The 25,935-nt window shown below is 45.4% G+C and overlaps 2 protein-coding genes across 3 annotated transcripts in view; both read right to left on the reverse strand.

Moving 5' to 3' along the window:
- The window catches only part of zrsr2 (zinc finger (CCCH type), RNA-binding motif and serine/arginine rich 2), a 47,531-nt gene extending 42,188 nt beyond the window's left edge, over nucleotides 1-5,343 (reverse strand). The window contains exon 1 of the mRNA XM_068041332.1: nucleotides 4,795-5,343. Coding sequence (XP_067897433.1) covers nucleotides 4,795-5,343 — 549 coding nt within the window. The remainder of the gene's footprint in view (nucleotides 1-4,794) is intronic.
- Nucleotides 5,344-8,189: 2,846 nt separating this feature from the next.
- LOC137374081 (uncharacterized) overlaps nucleotides 8,190-25,935 on the reverse strand; it is a 165,578-nt gene continuing 147,832 nt past the window's right edge. For both annotated transcript variants that reach the window (XM_068039836.1, XM_068039837.1), the window contains 2 exons: nucleotides 14,582-14,721; nucleotides 8,190-8,446 (listed from right to left, as the gene is read on the reverse strand). In XM_068039836.1, coding sequence (XP_067895937.1) covers nucleotides 8,225-8,446; nucleotides 14,582-14,721 — 362 coding nt within the window. In that variant the 3' untranslated portion in view covers nucleotides 8,190-8,224. The remainder of the gene's footprint in view (nucleotides 8,447-14,581; nucleotides 14,722-25,935) is intronic.

A 25,935-nucleotide genomic window follows, 5' to 3' on the forward strand; every position in this document is an offset into this window, starting at 1 on the left:
TGAACTGTCACATTGCTGCCCTTCATGGTTATGATTTACAGTAACTACCTTAGCACTGTCACCGTTGCTGCCCATCATGTTGTGATTTACAGTAACTAGCACTGTCACCCCTTGCTGCCCATCATGTTATGATTTACAAGTAATAGCACTGTCCCTTGCTGCCCATCATGTTATGATTTACAGTAACTAGCACTGTCACCTTGCTGCCCGTCATGTTATGATTTACAGATAACTAGCACTGTCACCTTGCTGCCCATCATGTTATGATTTACAGTAACTAGCACTGTCACCTTGCTGCCAGTCATGTTATGATTTACAGTAACTAGCACTGTCACCTTGCTGCCCATCATGTATGATTTACAGTAACTAGCACTGTCACCTTGCTGCCTTCATGTTATGATTTACAGTAACTAGCACTGTCACCTTGCTGCCCATCATGTTATGATTTACAGTAACTAGCACTGTCACCTTGCTGTCCTGTCATGTTATGATTTACAGTAACTAGCACTGTCACCTTGCTGCCCATCATGTTATGATTTACAGTAACTAGCACTGTCACCTTGCTGTCTGTCATGTTATGATTTACAGTAACTAGCACTGTCACCTTGCTGCCCATCATGTTATGATTTACAGTAACTAGCACTGTCACCTTGCTGCCCATCATGTTATGATTTACAGTAACTAGCACTGTCACCTTGCTGCCGTCATGTTATGATTTACAGTAACTAGCACTGTCACCTTGCTGCCCATCATGTTATGATTTACAGTACTAGCACTGTCACCTTGCTGCCCATCATGTTATGATTTACAGTAACTAGCACTGTCACCTTGCTGCCCATCATGTTATGATTTACAGTAACTAGCACTGTCACCTTGCTGCCCATTCATGTTATGATTTACAGTAACTAGCACTGTCACCTTGCTGCCCATCATGTTATGATTTACAGTAACTAGCACTGTCACCTTGCTGCCCATCATGTTATGATTTACAGTAACTAGCACTGTCACCTTGCTGCCCATCATGTTATGATTTACAGTAACTAGCACTGTCACCTTGCTGCCCATCATGTTATGAATTTACAGTAACTAGCACTGTCACCTTGCTGCCCATCATGTTATGATTTACAGTAACTAGCACTGTCACCTTGCTGCCCATCATGTTATGATTTACAGTAACTAGCACTGTCACCTTGCTGCCCATCATGTTATGATTTACAGTAACTAGCACTGTCACCTTGCTGCCCATCATGTTATGATTTACAGTAACTAGCACTGTCACCTTGCTGCCCATCATGTTATGATTTACAGTAACTAGCACTGTCACCTTGCTGCCCATCATGTTATGATATACAGTAACTAGCACTGTCACCTTGCTGCCCATCATGTTATGATTTACAGTAACTAGCACTGTCACCTTGCTGCCCATCATGTTATGATTTACAGTAACTAGCACTGTCACCTTGCTGCCCATCATGTTGTGATTTACAGTAACTAGCACTGTCACCTTGCTGCCCATCATGTTATGATTTACAGTAACTAGCACTGTCACCTTGCTGCCCATCATGTTATGATATACAGTAACTAGCACTGTCACCTTGCTGCCCATCATGTTGTGATTTACAGTAACTAGCACTGTCACCTTGCTGTCTGTCATGTTATGATTTACAGTAACTAGCACTGTCACCTTGCTGCCCATCATGTTATGATTTACAGTAACTAGCACTTTCACCTTGCTGTCTGTCATGTTATGATTTACAGTAACTAGCACTGTCACCTTGCTGCCCATCATGTTGTGATTTACAGTAACTAGCACTGTCACCTTGCTGCCCATCATGTTATGATTTACAGTAACTAGCACTGTCACCCTTTGCTGCCCATCATGTTATGATATACAGTAACTAGCACTGTCACCTTGCTGCCCATCATGTTATGATTTACAGTAACTAGCACTGTCACCTTGCTGCCGGTCATGTTATGATTTACAGTAACTAGCACTGTCACCTTGCTGTCTGTCATGTTATGGTTTACAGTAACTAGCACTGTCACCTTGCTGCCCATCATGTTATGATTTACAGTAACTAGCACTGTCACCTTGCTGCCGGTCATGTTATGATTTACAGTAACTAGCACTGTCACCTTGCTGCCCATCATGTTATGATTTACAGTAACTAGCACTGTCACCTTGCTGCCCGGTCATGTTATGATATACAGTAACTAGCACTGTCACCTTGCTGTCTGTCATGTTATGATTTACAGTAACTAGCACTGTCACCTTGCTGTCCATCATGTTATGGTTTACAGTAACTAGCCCTGTCACCTTGCTGCCCATCATGTTGTGATTTACAGTAACTAGCACTGTCACCTTGCTGCCCATCATGTTATGATTTACAGTAACTAGCACTGTCACCTTGCTGCCCATCATGTTATGATATACAGTAACTAGCACTGTCACCTTGCTGCCCATCATGTTATGATTTACAGTAACTAGCACTGTCACCTTGCTGCCGGTCATGTTATGATTTACAGTAACTAGCACTGTCACCTTGCTGCCCATCATGTTATGATTTACAGTAACTAGCACTGTCACCTTGCTGCCGGTCATGTTATGATTTACAGTAACTAGCACTGTCACCTTGCTGCCCATCATGTTATGATTTACAGTAACTAGCTCTGCCACCTTGCTGTCGGTTATGTTATGATTTACAGTAACTAGCTCTGCCACCTTGCTGTCTGTCATGTTATGATTTACAGTAACTAGCACTGTCACCTTGCTGCCGGTCATGTTATGATTTACAGTAACTAGCACTGTCACCTTGCTGTCCATCATGTTATGATTTACAGTAACTAGCACTGTCCACCTTGCTGTCGGTCATGTTATGATTTACAGTAACTAGCACTGTCACCTTGCTGTCCGTCATGTTATGATTTACAGTAACTAGCACTGTCACCTTGCTGCCCATCATGTTATGATTTACAGTAACTAGCAATGTCACCTTGCTGCCCATCATGTTGTGATTTACAGTAACTAGCACTGTCACCTTGCTGCCCATCATGTTGTGATTTACAGTAACTAGCACTGTCACCTTCCTGCCCATCATGTTATAATTTACAGTAACTAGCACTGTCACCTTGCTGCCCGTCATGTTATGATTTACAGTAACTAGCACTGTCACCTTGCTGCCCATCATGTTATGATTTACAGTAACTAGCACTGTCACCTTGCTGCCCGTCATGTTATGATATACAGTAACTAGCACTGTCACCTTGCTGTCTGTCATGTTATGATTTACAGTAACTAGCACTGTCACTTGCTGCCCGTCATGTTATGATTTACAGTAACTAGCACTGTCACCTTGCTGCCCGTCATGTTATGATTTACAGTAACTAGCACTGTCACCTTGCTGCCCGTCATGTTATGATATACAGTAACTAGCACTGTCACCTTGCTGTCTGTCATGTTATGATTTACAGTAACTAGCACTGTCACCTTGCTGCCCGTCATGTTATGATTTACAGTAACTAGCACTGTCACCTTGCTGCCCGTCATGTTATGATTTACAGTAACTAGCACTGTCACCTTGCTGCCCGTCATGTTATGATATACAGTAACTAGCACTGTCACCTTGCAGCCCATCATGTTATGATTTTACAGTAACTAGCACTGTCACCTTGCTGTCCATCATGTTATGATTTACAGTAACTAGCACTGTCACCTTGCTGTCCATCATGTTATGATTTACAGTAACTAGCACTGTCACCTTGCTGCCCATCATGTTATGATTTACAGTAACTAGCACTGTCACCTTGCTGCCCGTCATGTTATGATATACAGTAACTAGCACTGTCACCTTGCTGTCTGTCATGTTATGATTTACAGTAACTAGCACTGTCACCTTGCTGCCCGTCATGTTATGATTTACAGTAACTAGCACTGTCACCTTGCTGTCTGTCATGTTATGATTTACAGTAACTAGCACTGTCACCTTGCTGCCCATCATGTTATGATTTACAGTAACTAGCACTGTCACCTTGCAGCCCATCATGTTATGATTTTACAGTAACTAGCACTGTCACTTGCTGTCTGTCATGTTATGATTTACAGTAACTAGCACTGTCACCTTGCTGCCCATCATGTTATGATTTACAGTAACTAGCACTGTCACCTTGCAGCCCATCATGTTATGATTTACAGTAACTAGCACTGTCACCTTGCTGCCCATCATGTTATGATTTACAGTAACTAGCACTGTCACCTTGCTGCCCGTCATGTTATGATATACAGTAACTAGCACTGTCACCTTGCTGTCTGTCATGTTATGATTTACAGTAACTAGCACTGTCACCTTGATGCCGGTCATGTTATGATTTACAGTAACTAGCACTGTCACCTTGCTGTCTGTCATGTTATGATTTACAGTAACTAGCACTGTCACCTTGCTGTCCATCATGTTATGATTTACAGTAACTAGCACTGTCACCTTGCTGTCTGTCATGTTATGATTTACAGTAACTAGCACTGTCACCTTGCTGCCCATCATGTTATGATTTACAGTAACTGGCACTGTCACCTTGCTGCCGGTCATGTTATGATTTACAGTAACTAGCACTGTCACCTTGCTGCCCGTCATGTTATGATTTACAGTAACTAGCACTGTCACCTTGCTGCCCGTCATGTTATGATTTACAGGTAACTAGCACTGTCACCTTGCTGTCTGTCATGTTATGATTTACAGTAACTAGCACTGTCACCTTGCTGCCCATCATGTTATGATTTACAGTAACTAGCACTGTCACCTTGCTGCCCGTCATGTTATGATATACAGTAACTAGCACTGTCACCTTGCTGCCCATCATGTTGTGATTGACAGTAATGGGCACTGTCACCTTGCTGCCCGTCATGTTGTGATTCGCAGTGACTGGCACTGTCACCTTGCCGCCCGTCATGTTGTGATTCGCAGTGACTGGCACTGTCACCTTGCCGCCCGTCATGTTGTGATTCGCAGTGACTGGCACTGTCACCTTGCCGCCCGTCATGTTGTGATTCGCAGTGGCTGGCACTGTCACCTTGCCGCCCGTCATGTTGTGATTTGCAGTGGCTGGCACTGTCACCTTGCCGCCCGTCATGTTGTGATTCGCAGTGGCTGGCACTGTCACCTTGCCGCCGTCATGTTGTGATTCGCAGTGGCTGGCACTGTCACCTTGCCGCCCGTCATGTTGTGATTGGCAGTGGCTGGCACTGTCACCTTGCCGCCCGTCATGTTGTGGATTGGCAGTGGCTGGCACTGTCACCTTGCCGCCCGTCATGTTGTGATTGGCTGGCACTGTCACCTTGCCGCCCGTCATGTTGTGATTGGCAGTGGCTGGCACATTTCACCTTGCCGCCCGTCATGTTGTGATTGGCAGTGGCTGGCACATTTCACCTTGACGCCCGTCATGTTGTGATTGGCAGTGGCTGGCACATTTCACCTTGCCGCCCGCCATGTTGTGATTGGCAGTGACTGGCACTGTCACCTTGCGGCCCGCCATGTTGTGATTGGCAGTGACTGGCACTGTCACCTTGCCGCCCGCCATGTTGTAATTGGCACTGACTGGCACTGTCACCTTGCTGCCCGCCATGTTGTGATTGGCAGTGGCTGGCACTGTCACCTTGCCGCCCGCCATGTTGTGATTGACAGTGGCTGGCACTGTCACCTTGCCGCCCGCCATGTTGTGATTGACAGTGGCTGGCACTGTCACCTTGCCGCCCGCCATGTTGTGATTGACAGTGGCTGGCACTGTCACCTTGCCACCCGCCATGTTGTGATTGACAGTGGCTGGCACTGTCACCTTGCCGCCCGCCATGTTGTGATTGACAGTGGCTGGCACTGTCACCTTTCCGCCCGCCATGTTGTGATTGACAGTGACTGGCACTGTCACCTTGCCGCCCGCCATGTTGTGATTGACAGTGACTGGCACTGTCACCTTGCCGCCCGCCATGTTGTGATTGACAGTGACTGGCACTGTCACCTTGCAGCCCATCATGTTATGATTTACAGTAACTAGCACTGTCACCTTGCTGCCCATCATATTATGATTTACAGTAACTAGCACTGTCACCTTGCTGCCCATCATGTTATGATATACAGTAACTAGCACTGTCACCTTGCTGCCCATCATATTATGATTTACAGTAACTAGCACTGTCACCTTGCAGCCCATCAGGTTATGATTTACAGTAACTAGCACTGTCACCTTGCTGCCCGTCATGTTATGATTTACAGTAACTAGCACTGGCACCTTGCTGCCCCTCATGTTATGATTTACAGTAACTAGCACTGTCACCTTGCTGCCCGTCATGTTGTGATTTGCAGTAACTGGCACTGTCACCTTGCTGCCCCTCATGTTGTGATTTACAGTAACTAGCACTGTCACCTTGCTGCCCGTCATGTTATGACTTACAGTAACTAGCTCTGCCACCTTCCTGTCGGTCATGTTATGATTTACTGTAACTCGCACTGTCACCTTGCTGCCGGTCATGTTATGATTTACAGTAACTAGCACTGGCACCTTGCTGCCCCTCATGTTATGATTTACAGTAACTAGCACTGTCACCTTGCTGCCCGTCATGTTGTGATTTGCAGTAACTGGCACTGTCACCTTGCTGCCCCTCATGTTGTGATTTACAGTAACTAGCACTGTCACCTTGCTGCCCGTCATGTTATGACTTACAGTAACTAGCTCTGTCACCTTGCTGCCCGTCATGTTATGATTTACAGTAACTAGCACTGTCACCTTGCAACCCATCATGTTATGATTTACAGTAACTAGCACTGTCACCTTGCTGCCCGTCATGTTATGATATACAGTAACTAGCACTGTCATCTTGCTGCCCGTCATGTTATGATTTACAGTAACTAGCACTGTCACCTTGCTGCCCGTCATGTTATGATATACAGTAACTAGCACTGTCACCTTGCTGCCCATCATGTTGTGATTGACAGTAATGGGCACTGTCACCTTGCTGCCCGTCATGTTGTGATTCGCAGTGACTGGCACTGTCACCTTGCCGCCCGTCATGTTGTGATTCGCAGTGACTGGCACTGTCACCTTGCCGCCCGTCATATTGTGATTCGCAGTGACTGGCACTGTCACCTTGCCGCCTGTCATGTTGTGATTCGCAGTGGCTGGCACTGTCACCTTGCCGCCCGTCATGTTGTGATTTGCAGTGGCTGGCACTGTCACCTTGCCGCCCGTCATGTTGTGATTCGCAGTGGCTGGCACTGTCACCTTGCCGCCCGTCATGTTGTGATTCGCAGTGGCTGGCACTGTCACCTTGCCGCCCGTCATGTTGTGATTCGCAGTGGCTGGCACTGTCACCTTGCCGCCCGTCATGTTGTGATTGGCAGTGGCTGGCACTGTCACCTTGCCGCCCGTCATGTTGTGATTGGCTGGCACTGTCACCTTGCCGCCCGTCATGTTGTGATTGGCAGTGGCTGGCACTGTCACCTTGCCGCCCGTCATGTTGTGATTGGCAGTGGCTGGCACATTTCACCTTGCCGCCCGTCATGTTGTGATTGGCAGTGGCTGGCACATTTCACCTTGCCGCCCGTCATGTTGTGATTGGCAGTGGCTGGCACATTTCACCTTGCCGCCCGCCATGTTGTGATTGGCAGTGACTGGCACTGTCACCTTGCTGCCCGCCATGTTGTGATTGGCAGTGACTGGCACTGTCACCTTGCCGCCCGCCATGTTGTGATTGGCAGTGGCTGGCACTGTCACCTTGCCGCCCGCCATGTTGTGATTGACAGTGGCTGGCACTGTCACCTTGCCGCCCGCCATGTTGTGATTGACAGTGGCTGGCACTGTCACCTTGCCGCCCGCCATGTTGTGATTGACAGTGGCTGGCACTGTCACCTTGCCACCCGCCATGTTGTGATTGACAGTGGCTGGCACTGTCACCTTGCCGCCCGCCATGTTGTGATTGACAGTGGCTGGCACTGTCACCTTTCCGCCCGCCATGTTGTGATTGACAGTGACTGGCACTGTCACCTTGCTGTCCGTCATGTTATGGTTATGAGAAATATTCAATGGATCATTCCGCTGCAGGGACAGGTGCTGGAGTGAACATCGGAAAATAATCATTTAAAAAATCTTTGGGGAGGGTGTGATTAAAGCAAAAATACTTAAATAAAATAATTCATATTGCGTCGTTACATTCTCATTTGAATTCCCCCAATGGTGAAACTCAGAGTTTTACCAAAATAAAGATAAAATCTGCATTTAAAGTTTCTTCCACAGTTCTTTTCATTTCAGCAATCTTTTTCTTCCACTGATTATTAATGAACCATCCTCGATACCGTGCTGACTCAAAGCTGAGGGTTCCATCTTGCCGTTCCTTCATGTAGAAGATGAATCGCCATTTTGGACTATGTTCGGTGATCTTCTTCAGGGACTCAGTGCTACATTCCTGAGAGTGGAAAAAATCTCCCTGTCAGTCTGTGCAGCTCATAGGCAGGGATCAACAGTTACTATCACCCATGGAAATTTCAGCTCATCCAAAACGCTTCCACCCACATCCTAACTTGTATCACAAATGTTCACCCATCACCCCTGTGCTCGCTGACCTACACTGGCTCCCGGCCAAGCCATGCCTTGATTTTAAAATTCTCATCCTTGCTTTCAAATCCCTCCATGGTCTCACGCCTCCCTATTTCTGTAATCTCCACCAGCCCTGCAACCCTCCAAGATACCTGCAATTGTCTAATTCTGGCCTCTTGAGCAACCCTGATTTTAATCACTCCACCATTGGCAACTGTGTCTGCAGCTGCCCCGTCCCTATGTTTTGCAATTCCCTCCCTAAACCTCTCAGCCTCTCGCTCCTCCTTTAAGTCATTCCTTAAAAGTTACCTCCTTAACCAAATTTTTGGCCACCTTTATGTAGCTGAGTGTCAAATAATGTTTGATAACACCCTTATGAAGCACCTTAGGATGTTTTATTGTATTAAAGGGGAGTTTTTGTTCTAATGGTGAATGAAACCATCTGATGTTTAGTGGGTTACAGACAACTACACATGGATTACATTCTACACATGAGCATTTTGGAGTTAAACAAAAGTAATTACATGGGCATGAGGACAGATTTTGCCTTCGTGGACTGGGCAGGAAGACTACAAGGTCGGACAGCTGATGAACAGTGGCAGATGTTTAAGGAGATATTCAATTCCTCCCAACTAAAATATATTCCAGAGAGGAAGAAAGTTTGAAGGAAGGGGGAAAAACATCCACGGCTAAGCAAGGAAGTTAAGGATAACATAAAGACAAAAACTAAGGCATACCATATTGCAAAGGCCCGTGGTCGGCTGAAAGATTGGGAAACTTTTAAAGATCAACAAAGGGTTACTAAAAAAGTAATAAAAAGACTAAAGTTAAATTATGAAATAAAACTAGCGCAAAATATAAAAATGGATAGCAAAAGCTTCCATAAGTATATAAAAGGGAAGAGAGTAGCTAAAGTGAATATTGGTCGCTTGGGGGATGTGACTGGGGAGTTAACAGTGGGGAACACAGAAATGGCAGAGACACTAAATCAGTATTTTGCCTCAGTTTTCACGGTGGAGGTCACTAGTACCATCCCAATAGTAACAGGTAATACAGAGGTTATAAAAAGGGAGGAACTTAGAACAATCATCATCACTAAGGAAAAAGTACTGAGCAAACTATTGGGATTGAAGGCAGACAAGTCCCCAGGGCCTGATGGCCTATATCCTAGGGTCTTAGAGGAAGTGGCAGCGGAGATAGTGGATCCATTGGTTATAATATTCCAAAATTCCCTGGATGCGGGAAAGGTTCCAGTGGATTGGAAAAATGCTAATGTAACGCCCTAATTCCAAAAGGGAGGGAGGCAGAAAGTAGGAAACTACAGACCAGTTAGGTTAACATCTGTCGTTGGAAAATTATTAGAATCCATTATTAAGGAAGTAATAACAGGACATTTAGAAAGTCAAAACGCAATTCATCAAAGTCAGCATGGTTTTATGCAGGGTAAATGGTGTTTGACTAATTTGCAAGAGTTCTTCGAAAATGTAACAAGTAAAGTGAATAATGGGGATCCTGTAGATGTAGTATATCTGGTCTTCCAAAAGGCATTTGATAAGGTGTCGCACAAAAGGTTAATACACAAGGTAAGTTCACATGGGGTTAGGGGCAATTTATTCACTTGGATAGAGGATTGGCTAACCAACAGAAAACAGAGAATTGGGATAAATGGGTCCTTTTCTGGTTGGCAAGATGTAACTAGTGAGGTGTCACAGGGTTCAGTCCTTGGGCCCCAACCATTTATATCTGTATTAATGACTGACTTGGATACAGGGATTCAAGGTACTATAGTCCAATTTGCAGATGACACGAAAATAGGTGGGATAGTAAGTTGCAATAAAGAAATAAGAAATTTACAAATGGATATGGATAGATTAGGTGAATGGGCCAAAATTTGGCAGATGGATTATAACGTGGATAAGTGTGAGGTTATCCATTTTGGTCGGAAGAATAGAAAAGCAAATTATTATCTAAATGGAGAGAAACTTCAGAGTGCTTCGGTGCAGAGGGATCTGGGTGTCCTCGTGCATGAATCACAGAAAACTAGTGTGCAGGTGCAGCAGGTAATAAGGAAGGCAATTAAATTTTGCCATTTATTGCTAAAGGAATAGAATATAAAAGTAGGGAAGTGGTGCTGCAACTGTACAAGGTATTAGTGAGACTGCACCTGGACTATTGCGTACAGTTTTGGTCCCCTTACTTGAGAAGTGATGTAATTGCATTGGAGGCAGTTCAGAGGAGGTTCACTGGATTGATTCCAGGGATGAGGGGTTTGTCTTATGAAGAAAGATTGAGCAATTTAGGCCTTTACTCAATAGAGGTTAGAAGAATGAGAGGAGATCTAATTGAGGTATATAAGATGATTAAGGGGATTGACAAAGTAGACATAGAGAGGATGTTTCCTCTTGTGGGGCAATCTAGAACGAGAGGTCATAGTTTTAGGATAAAGGGTAGCACATTTAAAACAGAGATGAGGAGAAATTACTTCTCTCAAAGGGTCGTGAGTCTGTGGAAAGCTCTACCCCAGAGTGCGGTGGATGCCAGGACGTTGAGTAATTTAAGGAGGTAATAGACAGATTTTTAATTAGTAATGGGTTGAAGGGTTAAGGAGAATGGGCAGGAAAGTAGTGTTGAGGCTGAGATGAGATCAGCCATGATCATACTGAATGGAGAAGCAGGCTTGAGGGGCTGAATTGCCTGTTCCTGCTGCTAGTTCTTATGTTCTTATGATTGTGATGAACCAATGCAGGGAGGAGGAGGTCTCAACAGCAGCTAAACTCTAAATTCAAGAAATGAATATGTATAAACTAAGCTCTTAGCAATTAAGAATTCTGAGCACAAATGAAAGTTAAATGGTTCAAGAACATGTGACCAAGAGGGCAACATTTCTCTCATCGAGTTTCATGTGGCTCGTATATTTAAATATTACATTTGGATATTAGTGAAGCAATACACTGTATTTATATAAATCCAGGTCCAAAGCAGCCTTAAGTGAAAGCCCTTGTCTGAAAGTTTGTGCTTTAAAGTCTTATATTTAGGAAAATAGGAACAAAAGGAGGCCATTCAGCCCTTCAAGTCTGTTCTACCATTCATTTCAATCATGGCTGATCTGTATCTTAATTCTAACTATCTACTTTGGTACCATTGTAGTGGTACACCTTTAAGAGGTGTGGTCATGTTATAATGCACAGCAGTGTAAGAGCTGTGATATAACACACCAAGTGACTTCTGGTGTGAGGCCAGTCTGAAGGAAGTATCTCTCCAGTGAACATGCAAAACTATCCTGGAATAAAGAACCCACAATACTGTGTTACTGATCCCAGCTTGAGTGGTCAGTGCCTTGTGTGCAGTAGTCACTTACACAAAGGTTAAGACAACATCCATAACCCTTAATATATTTACCAAATAAAAATCTATCAATCTCGGTGCTGAAACTTTCAATTGACCATCAGCCTCATCAGCATTTTGCAGCGGAGAGTTTTTCAGATTTCCTTTGCATGAAGAAGTGCTTCCTGACATCACCCCTGAAAAGCCTTGCTCTAAGTTTAAGATTATTCTCCATTTATGACCATACGAATCAGGAGCAGAAGTAGGCCATTCAACCCGTTGAGCCTGCTCTGCCATTGAATAAGATCATGGCTGATCTGTTTGTGTCTCGAATTCTACACTCCCAACTATCCCTGATAACCTTTGATTCCCTTGCCTAACAAGAATCTATCTACCTCCACCTTAAAAATATTCAATGACCCCGCCTCCACCACCTTCTGAGACAGAATTCCAAAGTCTCACAACCCTCTGAGAGAAAACAATTTCTCCTCATCTCTGTCCTAAAAAGATGACCCTTAATTTTAAAACAGTGACCCTAGTTCTGGACTCCCCCACTAAAGGAAACATCCTTTCCACATCCACCTTGTCAAGACCATTCAGGATCTTATATACTTCAATCAAGTCTCCCCTCACTCTTCTAAACTCCAGTGAAAACAAGCCCAATCTGTCCAACCTTTCCTCATTAGACAACCCACTCATTCCAGGTATCAATCTAGTAAACCTCCTCTGAACTGCCTCCAATGCATTTACATCCTTCCTTAAATAAGGAGACCAAAACTGCACACAGTATTCGAGATGTGGTCTCACCAATGCCCTGTATGACTGAAGCATAACATCCTTACTTTTATTGTGAACTCCTCTCATAATAAAGGACAGCATTCCATTAGCCTTCTTTAATATTGTGTCGTCCGCAAACTTACTAATCACACCAGCCACATTTTCCTCCAAATCATTTATATATACTACAAACAGCAAAGGTCCCAGCACTGATCCCTGTAGAACACCACTAGTCACATCCCTCCATTCAGAAAAGCACCCTTCCACTGCTACCCTCTGTCTTCTATGACCAAGCCAGTTCTGGATCCATCTTGCCAGCTCACCTCTGATCCCGTGTGACTTCACCTTTTGTACCAGTCTGCCATGAGGGACCTTGTCAAAGGCTTTACTGAAGTCCATATAGATAACATCCACTGCCCTTCCTTCGTCAATCATCTTTGTCACTTCCTCAAAAAACGCGATCAAGTTAGTGAGACATGACCTCCCCTTTACAAAACCATGCTGCCTCTCGCTAATAAGTCCTTTTGTTTCCAAATGGGAGTAAATCCTGTCCCGAAGAATCCTCCCCAATAATTTCCCTACCACTGACGTAAGGCTCACCGGCCTGTAATTTCCTGGATTATCCTTACCACCCTTCTTAAACAAAGGAACAACATTGGCTATTCTCCAGTCCTCTGGGACCTCACCTGTAGCCAATGAGGATGCAAAGATTTCTGTCAAGGCCCCAGCAATTTCCTCCCTTGCCTCCCTCAGTATTCTGGGGTAGATCCCATCAGGCCCTGGGGACTTATCTACCTTAATGCTTTGCAAGACGCCCAACACCTCCTCCTTTTTGATATCGACATGACCCAGACTATCCACACTCCCTTCCCTAGACTCATCGTCCACCAAGTCCTTCTCTTAGGTGAATACTGATGCAAAGTACTCATTTAGTACCTCGCCCATTTCCTCTGGCTCCACGCATAGATTCCTTCCTCTGTCCTTAAGTGGGCCAACCCTTCCCCTGGTTACCCTCTTGCTCTTTATATATGTATAAAAAGCATTGGGATTCTCCTTAATCCTGTTTGCCAATGACTTTTCATGATCCCTTTTAGCCCTCCTGATTCCTGCTTAAGTTCCTTCCTACTTTCTTTCTATTCCTCAAGGGCTTCGTCTGTTCCTCACCTTCCAGCCGTTACGAATGCTTCCTTTTTCTTTTTGACTAGGCTCACAATATCCCTCGTTATCCAAGGTTCCCGAAACTTGCCAAATTTATCCTTCATCCTCACCGGACCATGCTGGTCCTGGATTCTAATCAACTGACATTTGAAATACTCCCACATGTCAGATGTTGATTTACCCTCAAACAGCCGCCCCCAATCTAAATTCTTCAGTTCCTGCCTAATATTGTTACAATTAGCCTTCCCCCAATTTAGCACCTTCACCCGAGGACTACTCTTATCCTTATCCACAAGTACCTTAAAACTTATGGAATTATGGTCACTTTGTTCTTTGGACAAAAGGTCATCGCCCAATACAAAGGGCAGCAGCGGGAATCTTTTAGGGCTGACGACCTGCACTTTGACTCAGTGTGCACTCCATGTTGGAACTGAAACTACAGCAGTGTGGGTTCGTTGCTTTGCTGTGGGGAGACGGGGGGGGGGTGGGGGGGGGGGCGGAGGAAGGGTTTGGTCACCGTCTGGGGCAGGCTGATGGGGGGAGGAAGGGTCTGGTCAGTGTCTGGGGCAGGCTGACGGGGGGAGGATGGGTCTGGTCACAGTCTGGGGCAGGCAGATGGTCTTTTCTTGCCTGTTAATATTGTACACTTGTACGTTTGGAGACTGTTAAACATGACGACGCGTTCCTCCACATACCAGATAACCAGCTGAACAAGTCAACAATGGTCAACAGGTTGGTCACTTACCTCTATCCTAAGCACTACATTGTTCTCTTCACTGTGACACACCAGGAAATAGTTTGTTTTGGAAAAATTGAGCACAACAGGCAACCCACAATATGGCTTTAAAATCTTGTTGGATTTATAATAAAAGATCGTCATCTGAGCTGTGAAGAAAATAAAAGTAGTTACAACTGAGACAGTTCACCTTTCAATTCCTGGTTTCAGCTATGGACTGATCCTCTCTCTTCAGTCCTCAAAAAATGACAGGACATTACAGGAGAGCACAGAGGATCAGGATCTATAAACAACCCGGGAGAGATTGAGGATCTATAAACAGCCCGGGAGAGATTGAGGATCTATAAACAGCCCGGAAGAGAGACTGAGGATCTATAAACAACCCGGGAGAGATTGAGGATCTATAAACAGCCCGGGAGAGACTGAGGATCTATAAACAGCCCGGGAGAGACTGAGGATCTATAAACAGCCCGGGAGAGACTGAGGATCTATAAACAGCCCGGGAGAGATTGAGAATCTATAAACAACACGGGAGAGACTGAGAATCTATAAACAGCCCGGGAGAAACTGAGGATCTATAAACAGGCCGGAAGAGAGACTGAGGATCTATAAACAACACGGGAGAGACTGAGAATCTATAAACAGCCCGGGAGAGACTGAGAATCTATAAACAGCCCGGGAGAGATTGAGGATCTATAAACAACACGGGAGAGACTGAGGATCTATAAACAGCCAAGGAGAGACTGAGGATCTATAAACAGCCCGGGAGAGACTGAGGATCTATAAACAGCCCGGAAGAGAGACTGAGGATCTATAAACAACCCGGGAGAGATTGAGGATCTATAAACAGCCCGGGAGAGACTGAGGATCTATAAACAGCCCGGGAGAGACTGAGAATCTATAAACAGCCCGGGAGAGATTGAGGATCTATAAACAACACGGGAGAGACTGAGGATCTATAAACAGCCCGGGAGAGACTGAGGATCTATAAACAGCCCGGGAGAGATTGAGAATCTATAAACAACACGGGAGAGACTGAGGATCTATAAACAACCCGGGAGAGACTGAGGATCTATAAACAGCCCGGAAGAGAGACTGAGAATCTATAAACAGCCCGGAAGATAGACTGAGGATCTATAAACAACCCGGGAGAGACTGAGGATCTATAAACAACACGGGAGAGACTGAGGATCTATAAACAACCCGGGAGAGATTGAGGATCTATAAACAGTGCGGGAGAGACTGAGGATCTATAAACAGCCCGGGAGAGATTGAGAATCTATAAACAACACGGGAGAGACTGAGAATCTATAAACAGCCCGGGAGAGATTGAGGATCTATAAACAGCCCGGAAGAGACTGAGGATCTATAAACAGCCCGGGAGAGACTGAGGATCTATAAACAGCCCGGAAGAGAGACTGAGGATCTAGAAACAACCCGGGACAGATTGAGGATCTATAAACAACACGGGAGAGACTGAGGATCTATAAACAACCCGGGAGAGATTGAGGATCTATAAACATTCCGGGAGAGACTGAGGATCTATAAACAGCCCGGGAGAGACTGAGGATCTATAAACAGCCCGGGAGAGACTGAGAATCTATAAACAGCCCGGGAGAGATTGAGAATCTATAAACAACACGGGAGAGACTGAGAATCTATAAACAGCCCGGGAGAGATTGAGGATCTATGAACAGCCCGGGAGAGATTGAGGATCTATAAACAGCCCGGGAGAGACTGAGGATCTATAAACAGCCCGGGAGAGACTGAGGATCTATAAACAGCCCGGGAGAGACTGAGGATCTATAAACAGCCCGGGAGAGACTGAGAATCTATAAACAGCCCGGGAGAGATTGAGAATCTATAAACAACACGGGAGAGACTGAGAATCTATAAACAGCCCGGGAGAGACTGAGGATCTATAAACAACCCAGGAGAGACTGAGGATCTATGAACAGCCCGGGAGAGATTGAGGATCTATAAACAACACGGGAGAGACTGAGAATCTATAAACAACACGGGAGAGATTGAGAATCTATAAACAACACGGGAGAGACTGAGGATCTATAAACAGCCCGGGAGAGATTGAGGATCTATAAACAGCCCGGGAGAGACTGAGGATCTATAAACAACACGGGAGAGACTGAGAATCTATAAACAGCCCAGGAGAGATTGAGGGTCTATAAACAGCCCGGGAGAGACTGAGGATCTATAAACAGCCCGGGAGAGACTGAGAATCTATAAACAGCCCGGGAGAGACTGAGAATCTATAAACAGCCTGGGAGAGACTGAGAATCTATAAACAACACGGGAGAGACTGAGAATCTATAAACAGCCCAGGAGAGATTGAGGGTCTATAAACAGTCCGGGAGAGACTGAGGATCTATAAACAGCCCGGGAGAGACTGAGAATCTATAAACAGCCCGGGAGAGATTGAGGATCTATAAACAACACGGGAGAGACTGAGAATCTATAAACAGCCCGGGAGAGACTGAGGATCTATAAACAGCCCGGGAGAGACTAAGGATCTATAAACAGCCCGGGAGAGACTGAGGATCTATAAACAGCCCGGGAGAGACTGAGAATCTATAAACAGCCCGGGAGAGATTGAGGGTCTATAAACAGCCCGGGAGAGACTGAGGATCTATAAACAGCCCGGGAGAGACTGAGAATCTATAAACAGCCCGGGAGAGACTGAGGATCTATAAACAGCCCGGGAGAGACTGAGAATCTATAAACAGCCCGGGAGAGACTGAGAATCTATAAACAGCCCGGGAGAGACTGAGAATCTATAAACAGCCCGGGAGAGACTGAGGATCTATAAACAGCCCGGGAGAGACTGAGGATCTATAAACAGCCCAGGATAGACTGAGGATCTATAAATAGCCCGGGAGAGACTGAGAATCTATAAACAGCCCGGGAGAGACTGAGGATCTATAAACAGCCTGGGAGAGACTGAGAATCTATGAACAGCCCAGGAGAGACTGAGGATCTATAAACAACCCGGGAGAGATTGAGGATCTATAAACAACCCGGGAGAGATTGAGGATCTATAAACATCCCGGGAGAGACTGAGGATCTATAAACAACCCGGGAGAGACTGAGAATCTATAAACATCTCGGGAGAGACTGAGGATACACAAACAGCCGGGTGAGGACTGAGGAAATATAAACAGCCCAGGAGAGACTGAGAATCTATAAACATCCCGGGAGAGACTGAGAATCTATAAACAACCCGGGAGAGACTGAGAATCTATAAACATCCCGGGAGAGACTGAGGATACACAAACAGCCGGGTGAGGACTGAGGAAATATAAACAGCCCAGGCGAGACTGAGAATCTATAAACAACCCGGGAGAAACTGAGGATAAATAAACAGCCAGGTGAGGACTGATGGTCTCCTCAGATACTGAAACAGTCCATGTAGAAATGCAGCAAGACCTGGACAATATCCAGGCTTGGTTTGATAAGTGGCAAGTAACATTCGCACCACACAAGTGCCAGGCAATGACCATCTCCAACAAGAGAGAATCTAACCATCTCCCCTTGACATTCGACGGCATTACCATCGCTGAATTTCCCACTATCAATATCCTAGGGCTACCATTGACTAGAAACTGAACTGGAGTAGCCATAGAAATACCGTGATTTTAAGAGCAGGTCAGAGGCTAGGAATCCTGAGGCGAGTAACTCACCTCCTGACTCCCCAAAGCCTGTCCACCATCTACAAGGCACAAGTCAGGAGTGTGATGGAATACTCTCCACTTGCCTGGATGGGTGCAGCTCCAACAACACTCAAGAAGCTTGACACCACCCAGGACAAAGCAGCTCGCTTGATTCGCACCCCATCTACAAACATTCACTCCCACCACCACAGTGGCAGCAGTGTGTACCATCTACAAGATGCACTGCAGCAATGCACCACGGCTCCTTAGACAGCACCTTCCAAACTCGCAACATCTACCAACTAGAAGGACAAGGGCAGCAAATGCATGGGAACATCACCACTTGCAAGTTCCCCTCCAAGTCACACACCATCCTGATTTGGAACTATATCACCGTTCCTTCACTGTTGCAGGGTCAAAATCCTGGAACTCCCTTCCTAACAGTGCTGTGGGTGTACCTACCCCAAATGGACTGCAGCGGTTCAAGAAGGCAGCTCACCACCACCTTCTCAAGGGCAATTAGGGATGGGCAATAAATGCTGGCCTGGCCAGCGACGCCCAAATCCCATGAATGTATAAAAAAAACCAGCCCGGGAGAGACTGAGGATATATAAACAGCCCGGGTAAGAATGAGGATCTATAAATCGCCCAGGAGAGACTGAGAATGTACAAACAGCCCTGGAGAAACTGAGGATCTATAAACAGCCTGGGAGAGACTGAGGATGTTTTAATAGCCTGGGAGAGACTGAGAATGTATAAATAACCCGGGAGAGACTGAGGATGTATAAACAGCCCGGGTGAGAATGAGGATCTATAAACAGCCCGGGGGAGACTGTACGAACCAAAATAAGTAGACAAAAGTTCTACAATAGCCATAGCAGAACAGGTGTTGTGCTGTAACTGCAATGTGTGGGGACATTATGGAAAACATCCTGGACAACCACATCTGCAGTAAGTGCAGCTCAAACAACTTCAGCTTGGAGCTGCAAACATTGTGGGGCATCAGGGAGGGGCAGAGTTACCTGGACACTCCACCAGGAAGTCACAACACTTAAGTTATGTAAAGCTTTAGAGTTGGTCAGGGACTGCAAGTCAGGCAGGTCTGGGGCTCCAGGATGTAGAGATCGAGGAGACTCAGCCCTTGACTTTAGAGTCATAGAGAGATACAGCACTGAAACAGGCCCTTCAGCCCACCAAGTATGTGCCGACCATCAACCACCCATTTATACTAATCCTACATTAATCCCATATTCCCTACCACATCCCCACCTTCCCTTAATTCTCCTACCACCTACCTACACGAGGGGCAATTTACAATGGCCAATGTACCTATCAACCTGCATGTCTTTGGCTGTGGGAGGAAACCGAAGCACCCGGTGAAAACCCAAGCAGTCACAGGGAGAACTTGCAAACTCCACACAGGCAGTGCCCAGAACTGAACCTGGGTCACTGGAGCTGTGAGGCTGCAGTGCTAACCACTGTGCCACTGTGCCACCCATTGTTTGGGCAAAAGGTACAAGGTCCTTTCCACCTCTATGGATGAGAACAAGGACTGTAGGGTGGATGGGCAAAACAAAACCATAGCACCATGTGCAGGAAGCCATTCAAATAGGGAAAGGATGTGGTAGTGATAGCAGCCAGTATAGTCAGGGGAATAGATACTGTTCACTGCAGCCATGACCAGGAGCTGTTATATATGTATATATTTAGCTAGAAACTAGTTGTAATGTGTAAGTGTTCCAGTGGGGGGAGTTATATTAGATGTGACACAAGAACCATTTTGAACCAGGTTCCACAGCACAAAGCATGGTGCTTTAATAAACACGACTGACTCCAGCCTTTTCCAAGATTAAAGTGTGATTCTTTCCAACATCTGGGAACTAGAAGCAACATAAAGACGAAACATGGTGGCAGCGAGTGTCTGTGAGTAAACCTACAACATTTTTAAAAGCATCAGATTGAGAAAAGTGACCCAAATTAGTGTGAGAGAAAAAAACAAAATGCCAGCCAGGACACGAATGAATGCACTGCTACAGCCCATCATGAATTGGGAAGCTGACGATGTCATAGAGGCATTTGAGAAGTTTAAATAAAAGTGCAATTTGGCATTTGGTAGTTTCCTAAAATGCACTAGTGAAGAGGAGAGGGTCAGCTATATCCTTCTGGGTTGGAGATATAGGATTAAATTTATTTAACAGCTGGAAGAGGACAGCAGAAACCCAGACAAAATTTTTGGAAGATTCAGTACCCACCTCCAACCAAAATCAAATCATCGGATATACCGATATGAATTTCAAGGCCTCAGACAGGAACTAGGTGATCCTATTGACAATTTTGTAGCAAGATTGAAAAATGCAGCCAGAAAATAAATTTAAGGACACAGACGAACAGCAGATAGTTCAGGTCATTTGGGGTTCTGCACGTCCTGAAGCACAGAAAGCTCTAATCAGACAGGACAAGCTCACAATATCGCAGGCTGTAGACACTGCCAGAGCACATGAAGACACGAGCAGACGGATGAAGACTCTGACCTCCCAAATGGCTACCCTTCAGTTAAGCCAAGAGACAGGCAGCAGGGTTGATGCAGTGAAACAACAACTAAAGAATGTACACTAAACAGGGAGAAAGACATGCAGAAAGGAGCAGTGGACGACCACGTGAACTGACAGATAGAAGGAAATGAACCGCGTATGGATCAATCTGCAGAGCTTGCGGTAAGACCAATCACTGGGAAAAGATGTGCAGAACAAGGCAAGTTGGTGGTAGACGAGTCATCAGAGCCAGAGTAACAGGGTGAAAGAATAGTGAAAGAAACCAAAACATCCATACCCTGGAAGATGGCGATGGGTTTGAGAACACGATAGAAATAGGAACCATAGAATTGCATGAAATGTCTGGATGTGACAGTTCCCAGAGAAAAGAAATTCACACAACCATTCAGATCAGGAAGAGGCTGTGAAATAAGTCCACAACGATAAATCTGAAGGTGAAGATTGATACTGGAGTGCAGAGTAACATCATCCCGCTCAGACTATACCAGAAGATCTTTCCTGAAAATTTGGAGAAAAATAATTATCCAAGGGAAGGTGCTCTGAAACCAAACATCGCCGTGCTAGTAGCATGCGGGGGAACTGAGATTCGATAGCTCGGAATAACCCAAATCAGAGGGACACACAAAGGAAAAGATGTTAACTGTATGTTCTATGTCACAGAGACAGACGTTCCTGCTATCCTGGGGTTGAGCAGTTGTGAAGAGCTGCAGATTATCTCAGTAACCCATGAGGTGAAGGAGGCGACACTGAGGGTTGAAGATAGTACACCAGTTGAAAAGCACCCTCCGACAAGAAGCAAAGAAGATCTCGGCATAAAGACTCATCATCTAGTGAACGTAACACCACCGAAACTGAGTCAAATTAGAGATAAGACCAGCAAAGACGAGGAGTTACAGATGCTATCACAGCAAGTGATCCAGGGATGGCCTGATAGGATACAGCACACACAGCCAGCAATACGGCAGTACTGATCTATCAGAGATGACATCTCACTAGAAGATGGTGTTCTGCTGGTCGGATCCAGAATAAACAAACCCAAAACAATTCAGGAAGAACTTCTCCAAAAGATACACCAAGGCCATATGGGAATGGAGAAATGTAAGCTCAGAGACAAATCAGCTGTGTACTGGATAGACATATACAAAGATATTGAAAATATGGTGTCTACATGCAATGTATACTAGAAGTACAGAAACTCCCAATAGAATGAGGAGATGATAGCTACTGAAGTACCACCCAGACCATGGCCATACTGTAGCAGTCGATTTATTCACACATAATCAAGAATGATATCTCATAGTCGCAGACTACTACTCAAAATTTCCTTTTATCTAGAAGATGAAAGACGTGAGAGCCACAACAATAATCTCAGCAGTATGAGTTCTGTTCACTGAGCCAGGGATTCCTGAAAGGTTAATAAAAGTGACAATAGCACCCAATTTACATCCAGAGAATTTAAGGAATTTGCTGAACAGTGTGGGTTCAACACCATCACCTCATCACCACACTACCCATGGGAACTCTGATTTATAGAAAGACACATCCAGACGATCAAAAGGACACTTGTGAAATGCCAAGAGATGAAGGAAGATGCAAACCTGGCCTTATTGTCACTCTGATCCACACATCAAGGCTGACATGAAATCACCTACAGAGCTGTTAAATGGAAGAAAATATAAGACAACTCTGCCAAGCAAAATACATCCTTCATGTGACCAGGAGGAAGTGAGACAACAACTTACTGAAGCACAGTTAAGGGGAGAGCAACATTTCAACAAATATGTTAAATCCCTACCCGAGCTGTTGAAAGGACAAACTGTACACATACAGGATCCAAACATTAACACCTTGAGCCCAGCAAAAGTTGTTACTTGTTACCTTCCAGGAGCGAAGCAGAGAGGAGCGGACCTAAGGGGAGAACTCCGAAAAAGGAGCCGGTAAATAGAGCCCGAGGATCGCGGCCTAGATACTTACCTTCCGAGAGTGGAGCGGAGAGGAGCAGACCTGAAGGGAGAACGCCGAGAGAGGAGCCGATAAATAGAGCCCGAGGATCGCGGCCTAGTCAATTACCTTCCGGGAGCAGAGCGGACATGAGGGGAGAATCCTGAGAGAGGAGCAGATAAATAGAGCCCCAGGATCGCGGACACTTACCTTCCGTGATGCTGAGATTGTCATGGATTTAACGAGGTGGTCACACCGCAGGCAAATGCTGCAAAGGCAGAAAGGGAATGGGTGACCACCAGAGATTACAACCTTTGAGGTTATGCTTTTTAATCTGCTACCTAGCAGAATAAAAGAGCAGAGGAAGGCAGGTAGTGCAGGTGTCCCCTGTGGCCATCCCCGTCTCTAACAGATATACCACTTTTTGGATATTGTTGGGGGAGTTGGCTCAGGGGAAAGCATCAAGAGCCAAGTTCATGGCACCATGGTGGCTCCGCTGCACAGGAGGGGAAGAAGAGTGGCAGGACTATATTGATAGGGGATTCTATTGTAAGGGGAACAGACAGGCGTTTCTGCGGCCACAAATGTGACTCCAGGACGGTATGTTGTCTCCCTGGTGCTAGGGTCAAGAATGTCACGGAGTGGCTGCAGGACATTATGAAGAGGGAGGGTGAACAGTCAGAGGTCGTTGTACACACTGGTACCAACGGCATAGATAGAAAGAGGGACGAGGTCCTGCAACAAGAATTTAGGGATCTAGGTAGCAGATTAAAAAGCAGGACCTCAAAGTTTGTAATCTCTGGATTACTCCCGGTGCCATGTGCTAGTGAGTATAGGAATAGGAGGATAGAGCAGATGAATGCGTGGCTGAGGAGATGGTGCAGGAGGGAGGGCTTTAGTTTCCTGGATCACTGGGTCTGTTTCTGGCAAAGGTGGGACCTGTACAAGTCGGACGGGTTGCACCTGAACCGGAACGGGACCAACAACCATGCTGGGAGGTTTGCTGGTGCTGTTGGGGGGGGGGAAGTTTAAACTAATTTGGCAGGGGGATGGGATACAGAGTGGAAGTACAGTAGGGGGTGATGCATAGTCAAATATAGAAGAGAAACTAAGTCAGTCTGAAAGGCAGAGCAAATATAGACCTGTTAAGGCCCAAGTGAATAATGCAAGGCTGGATTGCATCTATTTTAACGCAAGGAGTCTTACTAGTAAGGCAGATGAACTGAGGGCATTGATTAACACATGGAAATATGATATTATTGCTATCAAAGAGACTTGGTTGAGGGAAGGGTAGGACTGGCAGCTCAATATTCCAGGGTATAGAATCTTCAGGCATGACAGGGGAGCGGGTAAAAGAGAAGGTGGCATTGCACTGTTGATCAAGGAGTCAATTACTGCAGTAAGGAGGGATGATATCTTAGAAGGTTCCTCAAATGGAGCCATATGGGTAGAACTTAAAAACAAAAAGAGGGCAATCACTTGGCTGGGAGTGTACTACAGGCCTCCAAACTGTCAGGGAGAGATAGAGGAGCAGAAATGTAGGCAAATCTCAGAGAGGTGTAATAATAATAAGGTAATAATAGTAGGGGATTTCAACATCCCCAAAATCAACTGGGATAATCTTAGTGCAAAAGGCTTAAAGGAGGTGAAATTCTTAAAGTGCATACAGGAGAGCTTTTTGAGCCAGCACGTAGAAAGTCCTACAAAAGAAGGGGTGATACTGGACCTAATCCTAGGGAATGAAGCTGGACAAGTGGTAGAAGTGTCAGTGGGGGAGCATTTCGGGGATAGTAACCATAACTCTAAGATTTAAGGCAATTATGGAAAAGGACAAAGATGGACCGGAAATAAAAGTACTGAATTGGGGGAAGGCCGATTTCAATATGATAAAACAGGATCTGGCCAAAGTGGACTGGGAGCAGCTACTCGTAGAAAAGTCTACATCAGACCAGTGGGAGTCATTCAAAAAGGAAACAGTGAGAGTTCAGGGCCAACATGTTCCCGTAAAGGTGAAGGGTAGTCCAGGGAACCCTGGATGTCAAGGAATATAGAGGATTGGATCAGGAAAAAAAAGGAGGCTTATGGCAGATTCAGAGTGCTGAAAACAGCGGAGACACTAGAGGAGTACAGAAAGTGTAGGGGGGTACTTAAAAAAGTAATTAGGAGACCCAAGATGGGACATGAAAAAACACTGGCGGGCAAGATAAAGGAAAATCCCAAGACACTTTATAAGTATATTAAGGGAAAGAGGATAACCAGGGAAAGAGTAGGGCCGAAGAAGGGTCACTGACCCGAAACGTTAACTCTGCTTCTCTTTCCACAGATGCTGCCAGACCTGCTGAGTGATTCCAGCATTTCTTGTTTTTATTTCAGATTTCCAGCATCCGCAGTATTTTGCTTTTATTAAAGAGTAGGGCTCATTAGGGACCAGAGTGACAATTTGCATGTGGAACCGGAAGACATAGGTGAGGTTTTAAATGATTACTTTTCGTCTGTATTTACTATGGAGAAGGACAATGTAGGTGGAGAGATTAGCGAGGGGGATTGTGATATACTTGAAGAAATTAGCATTGAAAGGGAGGAAGTATTAGCTGTTTTAGCGGTCTTAAAAGTGGATAAATCCCCAGGCCCAGATGAGATGTATCCCAGGCTGTTATGTAAGGCAAGGCAGGGGCTATGACACAAATTTTCAAATCCTCTCTGGCCACAGGAGAGGTACCAGAGGATTGGAGGACAGCGAATGTGGTACCATTATTCAAGAAGGGTAGCAGGGATAAACCAGTTAATTACAGGCTGGTGAGTCTAACATCAGTGGTAGGGAAACTATTGGAAAAAATTCTGAGGGACAGGATTAATCTCCACTTGGAGAGGCAGGGATTAATCAGGGATAGTCAGCATGGCTTTGTCAGGGGGAGACTGTGTCTAACAAACTTGATTGAATTTTTCAAGGAGGTGACTAGATGTGTAGATGAGGCTAAGGCAGTTGATGTAGTCCACATGGACCTCAGTAATGCTTTTGATAAGGTCCCGCATGGGAGATTGGTTAAGAAGGTTAGAGCCCATGGGATCCAGGGCAATTTGGCAAATTGGATCTAAAATTGGCTTCGTGGCAGGAGGTGGAGGGTGATTGTCAAGGGTTGTTTTTGCAAGTGGAAACCTGTGACCAGTGGTGTACCACAGGGATTGGTGCTGGGACCCTTGCCGT

The sequence above is a fragment of the Heterodontus francisci genome, chromosome 10, assembly GCF_036365525.1.
Source record: "Heterodontus francisci isolate sHetFra1 chromosome 10, sHetFra1.hap1, whole genome shotgun sequence".
Classification (NCBI taxonomy): Eukaryota; Metazoa; Chordata; class Chondrichthyes; order Heterodontiformes; family Heterodontidae; genus Heterodontus; species Heterodontus francisci.